Raw genomic sequence first — 11,299 nt, 5'->3', positions numbered from 1 at the left:
TTGACCAACGAACAGCGTGCCCATCAAACAGACGGGTAGTTTAACCAATGAGCATATAGGGGCGGGTATAAACATGACTGGCGGCCAAACTTGGCCAATGAAGATTGGGGGCGTGGGTGGGCGGAGCCGGAAGTAGAGCCCAGTCCAGAGGCCCCAGTCGGACTAAGGCGGGGGGGTGGGGGGGAAGAGGGGGAGGGAACTCGAGGAGGAGGTTAGCCCAGGCAGCTCCAGCGGCGGCGGCGGCGCAGGGGTTGGTACGCGCTGGGCGGCGAGAGCCTCATGGCGGAGGAAGAGAGCGATCAAGAGGCCGAACGCCTCGGAGAAGAGCTTGTGGCGATTGTAGAGTCTCCGCCTGGGCCTGAGGGGCTTAGAGCTGAGGGCGACGGCGGCAGTGGCGCTGGCGGCGGCAGCTGCGGTGGCGGGGACGGTGGTGGCGGCGGCGGCGGCGGCGGCGGTGGTAGCAGCGGCGGCGGCAGCGGCAGCGGCAGCGGCAGCGGCGTCGGGATCAGCAGTCGGGATTACTGCCGACGCTTCTGTCAGGTGAGGCTCCCTCGCGTCACCCCGGCCCAGGGCCTCCAGGCGTCTTCTGGTTAGCTCGCCTTCTAGTCCGGGCTGTGTGCGTTGCTCTCTCTTAGCCTAGCCAGGAGGGTGAGGTGAAGCGCCCCTCCACCTATCCGGCTTGGGGTGGGGGGTGGGGAGCGGGGCCTGGGTGACCAGGCGGAGGGTTGTGGAGAACTGAGGGTTTGTCAGAGGTGCTGGAGGGAGCAGGGCACGGACACCTGGCCGAAAAGCTACGCACTGACATGCCTCCCGTGCCCCCAAACAGAGCCCTTCCTACCCGAGGGTCCCGCCTTTCTTATGCTTCCTACCCAGTTCCTCCTCACCTTCTAGGACCCTGAAACCTTTGCTACCTTCTTTTCTCCCTTTGCCCGCTACCCCACCCCCCACCCCTTTCTGGGATGGAAGACCTGCCATCTCGCTGCCTCCCCCTCTCCTGTCACATCCCCCCGCCCCCGCGGGTCGCCTGTCATCCCAGCTCAGGATCTATCCCCTTGGGCCACTTCACCAGTTAGCTTTGGTGGCGTTGACTCGGAGTGACTGAGTGACTTTGGGGCGTGGAGGGGTGTGGGGTGGTGTCTGGGGAAGTTAAGGCAATCAGATTTGCCATCTTTCCTCTCTCTGGTTTATCCCCCTAACACCCACTTTCTCCTAATTGACTGTACTGTGCGAAAGTCGTTTTCCTGAAACTATTGCTTTCGCTACATATTATTTTGTACTACAGTGTATGAAATAAAAAATAGAGTATCCGAACAGTGACAGTACATAGTTTTTTTTCCTTTTAACTTTGTCGACTGGCACGAGAATTATAGTTTATATGGTATTTGATTGTAATAAAATATTACAGCACCAGTACTTGTCTAGGGTTAAAATTGTTTAATCTGTATTCATATCGATATGTAATTTAATTGTTTTATTTTCACACGCAACATATTTGTAAACTATTTTAGGTTTTTATTTTTTACATACTCCTTTTCCATCTGCTCCCCCCCTTCACGTCGCTTTTGGGCTAATTACTCTATGTAACTAGGATTCAGGACAGCTCCACTTCCTAGCTTTGTGACCATGGACTAGTTACTTGATCTCTGTGCCTCAGTTTCCTCTTTTTCTAATAGGGGTGGTAGATAATAAATGAATATGAAGTTGATGGATGTTACCTATGAATTTCACTTCTAGTAACATTTGAATTAAAGTGGACATCATGTTTGATGGCATTTAGTTTCCTTCCCCCTCTTTCCAAGCATTTTCAAAAGTAATTAAATTTATTTATTCTTAAACTTTTTTCAAGAAACAGAATAAGATTAATTAAAATAGATGAAGTTGAATTTTTCAGTTCGGTTTTTAATTCTTTAGTTTAAATTGTCTCTTGATTTTATGTTTCTATTTGACCACTACCATACATAAGTACATTGAAGTTATCTTTCTCTCCAGAGTCAGTTTTCATTAGCATTGCTGCGTATTTAGTGACTCTTGAAAATACATTTTGTTTTTGGTTTTGATACTCACTGAATTAAAAAGCTGAGTATCTTTTAGAACACGTGCTTTCTAGTTTGTATCTTTCTTATCTACTAGTCTGAATTGTCTTCAAATTAATTCTGACATCCAAACCAAGTTGTCAGTAGATTCTATAGGCAATTTAAACTTCTGAGAATTAGGTTGTCATTTATTTTTCATTTTTAACATATTGACTGACTTTTTTTCCTTCCTATATGCTTTTGCTTTTTTATCATTAATGAGCAGCTTGATTTTTGATTACTTTTAGCTTGTAATTAACCTTGTCAACTGCCACCTAAATGCATACTCTCCATCTTATGTTACCCACAATTATGTATTTGTGGTTAATTATTAGAAACTTTGAGAACCAAGTTTATATGGAGAATTTTTAATTATGTTTGTTCTGTTTACTGAAGTAAAGATTAATTGAATATTTCTAAATAATTGACATTTTCCAAAGTTTCCTAAATATCCAAGGAAATAAAAGTAAATAGGAAGAATTTAATGAATTTTTATTCTATATGGTTAAAGTTATTTGTGTTAGACTTTCTTTCATGTTAGCAAGTTTTACCTGAAACCTTATCTGTTCTCTATGTAGGTGAGCTTGGGAGGTCCTTCATTGCATTAAAACCTTAAAGTGGAATACAAGATTCAGTTGAATTTTTCCACTCTTTAATAAAATGTTAGTTTAGTTAATATTAAGAGTCCTGGTGGCATAGTGGTTCAGTGCTGTACTGCTAACAGGAAAGTCTGTATTTCAAACCCCCCAGCTGTTCTGTGAGAGAAAGATGTGGCAGTCTACTTTCCTAAGATTTTTAGCCATTGAAGCCCTATGGGGCAGTTGTATTCAGTCCTTTAGGGATGTTAGGAGTTGGAATCAATTTAATGGTAATGAGTTATAGTAAATCTCAGTTTTATTTACCAATAAAGGGAGAAGTGGATTACATAATCTAATTTCAAAAAATCCTCCCCGCCCCCCATAGATCTGGTTTCTTAGTATTTACTAAGGGGAATATTAAGTAACTTGCACTCTTTATTAAAGTGACTCAATTGTGAATAATCATACTTAGGTAAGCGACAGTTAACTAAATATATAGAATATACACACAGTCTTGAGAAGGCTCCAATATACCTTCTTTAGTAAGAGGAAATAATATGACTCAAAATTTCATGGCACCTTGTTGTATAGTTAAAAAGAGGGAGGAAGGAACACTACTTCTTGAGAGAGTTTCTGTGTCTTCTATAACATGGAAAAGTAAAGCAAGACAGGTAATATAAGTGATAGATTATGCATGCATTTGAGGATATACTTTTCTATTTGAGAAGCAATGCAGGTAATTGTAAAAATCACAAAAGATTACTTCCCCAGACTTAAACCGATTTTTGAGATGATATATTTAGAAGATTGAAAATTTTGAACTCTAGTTACATAATGCTAGTAAGATTGAACTAACTGCCCCTTCCTTGATTCAACAAGTATTTAAGTAGAATTGTCCTTTGATATTTCATTATGCGGTAAGGTTGAAAGGAAGGAAAAGTGGCTTTTATTGAGTATCTGCTAACTCTTCAGGTTTGAATGATAACTTGTCTGAATTTTGATAGATGGACAAGGTTAAATTTGAACTTTTAATTTTTTTTCAGTCATAATGGCAGACTGAATTGACAAATCCTCAAGTAATTTTGAAATGAATGAATGAATTATTTGGCAGTGGTGGTGCAAAGAGGATAAAAAAGTTCTTGGGATTATTTGGAATCATAGATGGAGTTTAAAAAATGCATTCATGGTGCAACAGTTGTAAAAGATGTTTCAAGAAACAGATCATTATTGTCTCTCTGACTTGTGATTTGGTGTGAAGATTTTTTCCTGATTCCTGAAGGTTGTATATGTGGAGCCCTGGTGGGTATGCATTGGGCGGCATTCAACAAGGTCAGTAGTTCGAAACCACCAGCTACTTCGAGGGAGAAAGACAGGACTTTCTACTTCTGTAAAGAAGTAAACGTTTGGGAATGCACAGAGGCAGTTCTGCCTGTGTCCTATAGGATCATTATGAGTCAGCATTGATGAGATGGCAGTGAGTTTTTTGGTTTTGTTTTAGTGGAAACATTTGATATGTTAATTAAAGTGGACTTTCAAATTTTTTCCCCAGGGTGCTTAATAGCCATCATATGAGGCTACCGTGAGAATAACTAAAATGAGAGAACAAAGCCAGCGTTTAGTAATAGACCAAGCATAAGTTATTATTAAACTGATTGTTGAGATGATAGATTTAGATTTTGAAAGTTTTTGAATTGCACCTCTTGGTGCCACCAAGTTGATTTTAACTCATAGTGACCCCACACGACAGAGTAGAACAGCCCTGTAGGATTTTCTAGACTGTAATCTTTATGGAACAGCATTACCAGGTCTTAAGAGGAGTAGTTGAGTAGGTACAAACCAAGAACCTTTCTGTAACTTTTGCCACCAAGGCCCCTTACAAGCCCCATGTGTTGCCATCCAGTTGATTCCAGTTCATATTGACCCTATAGGACAGAGTAGAACTGCTCCTTCAGGCTTCCGAATACCACTGACTTTTCTGTTAGTACGCAAGTACTTAACTACTGTAGTCATAAACCACCAAGATTCCTTCATAGCACATAGACAGGTTTAAGTGTAGAGAGACTATTTTTCTTCTTTTTGAAATCATCTGAAGGTTTAAGGTTGACAATATAGATAATCTAGTTGTATTTGATTTAGTTGTCATGCAAAAATTTTAGAGAAAATGAAAATATGTTGGAATTCTAAAATTTGATTTAACTAGAGAAGCCAAAAACTTTTGGTACAAGACTAAATTATATGCATAAACAGTTACATTTTTTTTTCTGTCAGTGGTTCTCAGCTGGAGGATATTTTTTTTCCTACCGAGAATATTTGGCAATATGTGGAGACATTTTTGATTGTCATGGTGATTAGAAGTTGCTACTGGCATCCAGTGGATAGTGACGATTCAAAGATACTGTTGAAAATCCTGTAGTGCACAAGATAGTCCTCACACCCAATGAATTATCCAGCCCAAAATATCCATAGTACTGAACTTGAGAAACTGTGTTATTCCCTCACTGTTGAACTTAATGGGATGCTTGATACCAATTGTCTGATAATACATGACAAAAATTATTTGAATAATTTTAAACAAGCATGTGATAGGTGTGTAAAAGACAGTGTAAATGAAAAAGATTTGTCTCATGTATAACACTTGGTTATCTTTTATTTTAGAGAAATTACATTGTTTTAAGGAAAAAAACAATCCTATTTCCTAGTTTTGGTACAGAGTTGATAAAATACTTAAAGATCTGTAAATTGGTTTTTAACTCACCTTTGATTCAATTCAGATTCATAACAACCTTGTGACACTGGGTAAAGAACTGCTCCTTAGACTTTCTGAGACTGTACATTTTTATGGCTGCGGAGAGCCTCATCTTTCTCCCGTGGATTGGCTGGTGGCTTTAAAGTGCTGACCCTCGCATTTGTAGCTCATCCTAATTCACAGTGCCACCAGGGCTTCTTAATAGGTTCTTAAGGTATAATAATAACACTTTAAACCCATTTTTAGTATTAATTGGCATTCTTTAAATTCATTTTTCGTTTTTGTTGTTTTGTGTACATTGTTCAAAAAGCCATACAACTTAAATATCAGGAATTGTGTATTCTGGCTAATAGAGGACTGATTTAAGTGACTGAAACAAGGTGGAGGCTTATTTTATTTTGTTTGCCTCATGACCCAGTATAGTTGCTAGAATTCCAGCCATCACTTCTAAATACTAAATGGAAAGAACAGGCTGACTCTTTGGGTAAGCCCAAAAAAGCTTGCCCTAAATCCTACTAACTGACTTTTAAAATCTTGGTAGCCAGCTGTCCCCATCTGGGAGGGAAAAAAAGTTTGGAAGGGTAGTTTTTGCTTAAGATTTTGTTAGTTAGGAAGGAAAACAATGGGCATTGCAGTGGCAGCAAACCTCCCCCACCTCCATTTATACCAAAAGCAACGACTGCACCCATCCTTCTCTTCCTCTGTTCTTACTCTCCAGAGGCAATCACGGGCAACTTGCTCACTCCCTTGTTTATAAATCTTTTGCCCTTTTCCTCTTCCAGTTAAAGATGTGATCAGTTGGCTTAGTTAAGAGTGGAGGGAGAAACAGCAGCACCATCTAATTATAAAGCATTCTAGAATGTACCTTTAATTTTACCTTGTTTTCCGCTCTCCTCTTCTTCATAGTTTCTGCTGATAGGTCTGAGCATATATTTTACCTTGTTTTCTCAATAACTCCCTTCCTTCCTGTACCATAATCCTCTTGTTTCTGAGTTTCTTGTGGTTTGTTCTTTCCAGAGAATTAGGAATTAGCCCCCATTGTTTCCATAGAGAAGAGGGAATGGGGGAGATTTCAAACTGATCTTTTCTTTTTGTCTCCACCTCTACTTGAAGAGATATATAATGCTTCCAATTTTGTGAGATTTTTCTAGTGTTTTGTAGCATAAAGAAGCATGTTTTTGTACTCCCTCTACTGATGTCTTGACCTTCAGCTACTTAGCTAAATCATTTGTTGCTCATCTATATGATTTCCACTTAAATGTTGTGATAGCCCCCCCCTCTTTCACTTTAATTTATGTTCAATCTGCCACATTTAACTAGCAGTTTTAAATTAGATTTCTAAGTAGAAAAGGAATAATAAGATATGAAAGAAGACAAAGTATTAACACATATTTGTAGTTATTTATTTTGATAAGGAATATCCTTTCTTTCTGAACTATCTTATAGTGAATATTCAGAGCTAGAAATTAACTCATCATATTGATGTGCTTTATGGGTTCTTTTCTGGCATAGATATTTATACTTCTAAATTACAAATTAAAATTTTAGGTCTATAAATTTAATATTTAAAACTTGACAGATTCAGATTGTTTCTGGTGTTCATAAAAGGCAAATATTAAAGGAAAATGATTTTTTGTTATAATTAAGAAAATAAACTAGATCTTTAAATTGTATGTAGGGAGTTAAATGCCTTTGCTGTAGTTTAATGCATCTTTTTTTTTAAGTTAACAGTTGAATTACACTGATTGCTCATTATGTACGACATTATTTGTAACAGCAGATCATTGAAAACATTAATGTCCAACATCAGGGAGAGTTATTGCATAAAATGGATTCCTATGTTTACCCCATAACCTATTTTATGAAATACTTATGGGAAGTTGCTTATGATACAATAACTAGTGAAATATAGGAAACAAGGTATTTCATTTTTCTGGGGAAGAAAAGAGTAAGAAATATAAATGATAACAGTGGGTAGCTTCTTAGTGGTGGGGATATATGGGTAAGTTTCATTTTATTTATATTTGCTTTTAAGTTATTCTTGATTAAATATGCTAGTTTTATTATTTGGGAAAAATAAACTATAAATAAGGTAAGCGTTTTTTTCCTTCACAAGGTGCTTACCTTCTATGAAGATAAATTTGAGTTTGGGTAACATTTTAACTTGGCTTCTCTTTTGTATCCCCAAAGTATTTGAAATTCTCTTTTACTGTAATGAATTGGCTAGGTGAACTGAAAAGAGATTAGTTAACTAACCAATGAAATTCCAAACCAAACTTCTTTCTCTATCATTAGATAAATGTGTGTTCACCTGTTGTATTCTAAATAACCATTCATTCATGGTAGCTTGTGGAAAAAAATATCTTGATGCTAGAAATATTTTTAAAAGGAGTTCATTATTTATGTTTTTAAATAGTGCCATTATTTTACATTTCAGCTAAAGAGTACCAGGTTGAACTGCTTAATGGCAGTGAGTCTATTTCATTTCCCTTCAAATTGTGATTAAGTATTCCTTAACCATCATAAACAAAAATAAAATAGAACTTTAAGTGAAATTGAATAAAGCTGTAGTAAAATATTTTTACTTTAACAAGTTGAGCATTAATAACAGAAGATCTGATGAGCTATGGGAAAGACATCAAGAACATAATACACAAGGAAAGCAAAAGGTCATCAAAACAGCAGGAAAGAAGAGATCAAAGTGGATCTCAGAAGAGACTCTGATACTTGCTCTTAATCATAGCTAAGGCAAATGGAAGATATGATGACGTAAAGTAACTGAACAATAAATTTCATAGGACAGTTCAAGAAACAAAGTTAAATTTTCATAAGAAATGTGTAAAAGCCAGGTGTTGAAAACCAAAAAGGAACATGCTTAACTAAACTGAAAGAACTAAAGAAAAAATTCAAGTCTTGCGTTACAATCATGAAAGATTTTATGGGAAAAATATTGAATAATGCAGGAAGCATCTAGGAAAGATGAACATAATACACACTCACACTACTAAAAGAGAGCTAGTCAACCACATTCAACCATTTCAGGGGAAGCATATGATCAGGATCCAATAGGACTGAAGGAAGAAGTCCAAGCTCCACTGAAAGCATTAGTTACAAACAAAGGTATATGAATTGACAGGGTACCAATTGAAGATGAAGGCAGAGAGAAAATTATATTAATGCATAGTTGGAGGATAACTATACTGGTCAGTGAGTTAACTAAGCTTGAGGAACAAGGGGTGGTGGTGTTACCTTTTCTGACTCCACTCGGTAGGGAAATCATAGTATGGAGAAGGGAAAGGAGAAAAGATAAAGAAGGAAGAGAAGTGGTTATATCAGTAGATAATAGGTGTTCATTATTGCCTTATGTATCATGAAAATGAGTGTTTATATGTACTAATGTATAATACCCTAATAAAACATTACCAAAAATATGTTGCTGTGGAGTCAATTCTAATTAGAACTGCTCTGTAGTATTTTCTTTATTGTAATCTTTATGAAAGTAGATCACCAGACTTTTCTCTTGTACTGCTTGTTGGATGTGAACTACCAATCTTTAGGATAGAAAATGAGTACAAATTGCTTGTACCTCCTAGAGATTTAGAAACATGTACACAGTTTATTAATATATTTTTATTATATACACAGCTGCAGCTAGAGCTTAGTGACATCAATCAGCATCTTGGTTGTTGTTGTTTTTTAATAGTTTAAGAGGTTTATTGGGTCCCAACCCAGACTCAGTGCTGAGGGACTATACCAGACTCGGTCAAGTACCAAGTGTGGACCCCGAGCTTGGCCAGGGGACAAGCTTATAGAGGCATTCAGTTTATTGGGTCACACAGAAATAATGTGGTACTTTGCATTATCTTCTCTAATTCATTGCAATGGGTACACACACTCACAGGTATTACACATGAGTATGTGCCCTATTTGGGAAGCTAACTTTACACAAGATCAGAAAGTACTATGGGACAGTCTTTTGCCCACAACAGTGCCTCATCACAGCCAGAAGCCAAGTTTTTCTCTGGTCTTTGGCCTTTCAGCCTTGGCCTCTTTTTTTTCTTTTCTTTTTTTAAAAAATAGCATCTGTTTTGATTAACATAAATTAGAATGTTCTAAATAACCACTACTCATTGTTGGCTTGGCTTGCTGAAAGTGAGGAGAACTTCAAGCACTTGCTGATTAAGGTCAAGAATTGTAGCCTTCAATGTGGATTACAACTCAGTGTGAAGAAGACCAAAATCCTCACCACTTGACCAATATGTAACAAATTTAAAACACGTTGAAGTTGTCATGAATTTTATCTTGCTTGGATCTATAATCATTGCTCACAGAGGCAGCAGCCACGACATCAAAAGACAGCTTGTGTTATGTAAACCTGCTGCACAGGACCTCTTCAGAGTATTGAAAAGCAAGGATGTTACTTTGAGGACTATGGTGCTCCCCCCACACCTGAAGCTATTGTATTTCAAAATACCTCATGTGCATGTGAAGTTAAGCCATTGAATAGGATGACTGAAGAAGAATTGATGCATTTGAAGTGTGTTGGAGAAGAATGTTGAAAGTACTATAGACTGCTAAATCTGTCTTGGAAAAAATACAGCCAGAGTACACCTTCGAGGCTAGGGTGGCAAAATGACTTCTCACATAATTTGGACTTGTCACGAGGGACCAGTCTGGAGAAAGACATCATGCTTGGTAAAATAGAAGGACAGAGAAAAAGAGGAAGGCCCTCATTGAGATGGATTGATACAGGTTTTTTTTGTTTGTTTGTTACAGTGTTAATTACTGGGATCACAGCAAAAGAGATCAAGAAGGTAGTATCCTTCACAATAGGCAAGCATTAATTGAAATATTGAGGGATATACTGGTACCTAACCAAAAAAAAAAAGAACCGTACAAGGAAAACTACAAAACATTATTACAAGAAACCACAAAGGAACTTTGCAAAAGAAAAAAAAAAATCCCATGTTTGTGGATCAGTAGACTCAATATAGTAAAGATGTCAATCCTACCTAAGATACTATGTAGGTTCAGTGCAATCCAATACAAATACCTGCATCATTTTTCAAAGAAATGGAAAAACTGACTACTAACTTCATATGGAAAAGAAGGGAACCCAGAATTGGCCAAGAACTCTTCAAGAAAAAGAATAAAGCGGGTGGGTTTGCATTACCTGATTTCAAAACTTATTATTTAGCCACAATTGTCAAAACAGCATGGTATTCTATAATACATTCCCCCCCAAAAAAAAATCAAATGGGAAATAGATGCCCTTTTCAACAAATGGTGCTGGACAAACTGGGTATCAACCTGCAGAAGAATGAAGCAAGACCCTTACCTCACCCTGTACACAAGGACAAATTCAAGACTTCCAGGTAAAACCCCAAACTCTCAAGATTATCAGTGAAAACCTCAGGACAAAGCTAAGAACCTTAGTACAGGGAATACATGGGGTATCAGAAGTAAGGAAAGATACACTCCCAGAGGAAGATATAATAGACTGGTGGGGCATACGAATGATAAAACACTAGTGCATATCGAAAGACTTTAGCAAGAGAGTAGTAAGAGAGCCCACAGACTTGGCAAAGATATTTAGTAGTGGCATATCTGATAAAGGGCTTATTACTAAAATCTATAGAACCCTGCAACCTTATAACAAGAAAAAAAAAGAATAATCCACTGAGAAGATGGGCAAAAGACTTGAACAGAAGATTCATAAGGAAGGAAAGCCAAATGGCCAATAAACATGAGAAAATGTTTATGACCATTAACTATCCAGAAAATGCAAATTAAAATAACGATAAGATACCACCTAACACCCACAAGTGTAGCCCCGTTCCAAAAAAACAGAAAGCAACAAATGTTGGAGGGGGTGTAATGAGATGGAAACTCTCATTCAATGC

General features: G+C 37.7%; 1 protein-coding gene across 1 annotated transcript in view; it reads left to right on the top strand.

The window, feature by feature from the left end:
• The first annotated feature begins 200 nt into the window (after nt 1–200).
• ZNF654 (zinc finger protein 654) overlaps nt 201–11,299 on the top strand; it is a 58,262-nt gene continuing 47,163 nt past the window's right edge. Inside the window, exon 1 of the mRNA XM_075542448.1 lies at nt 201–540. Coding sequence (XP_075398563.1) covers nt 280–540 — 261 coding nt within the window. The 5' untranslated portion in view covers nt 201–279. The remainder of the gene's footprint in view (nt 541–11,299) is intronic.

The sequence above is a fragment of the Tenrec ecaudatus genome, chromosome 2, assembly GCF_050624435.1.
Source record: "Tenrec ecaudatus isolate mTenEca1 chromosome 2, mTenEca1.hap1, whole genome shotgun sequence".
Lineage (NCBI taxonomy): Eukaryota > Metazoa > Chordata > Mammalia > Afrosoricida > Tenrecidae > Tenrec > Tenrec ecaudatus.
The sequence above is the reverse complement of the archived record's forward strand: the minus strand, read 5'-3'. Positions and strand labels throughout refer to the sequence as shown.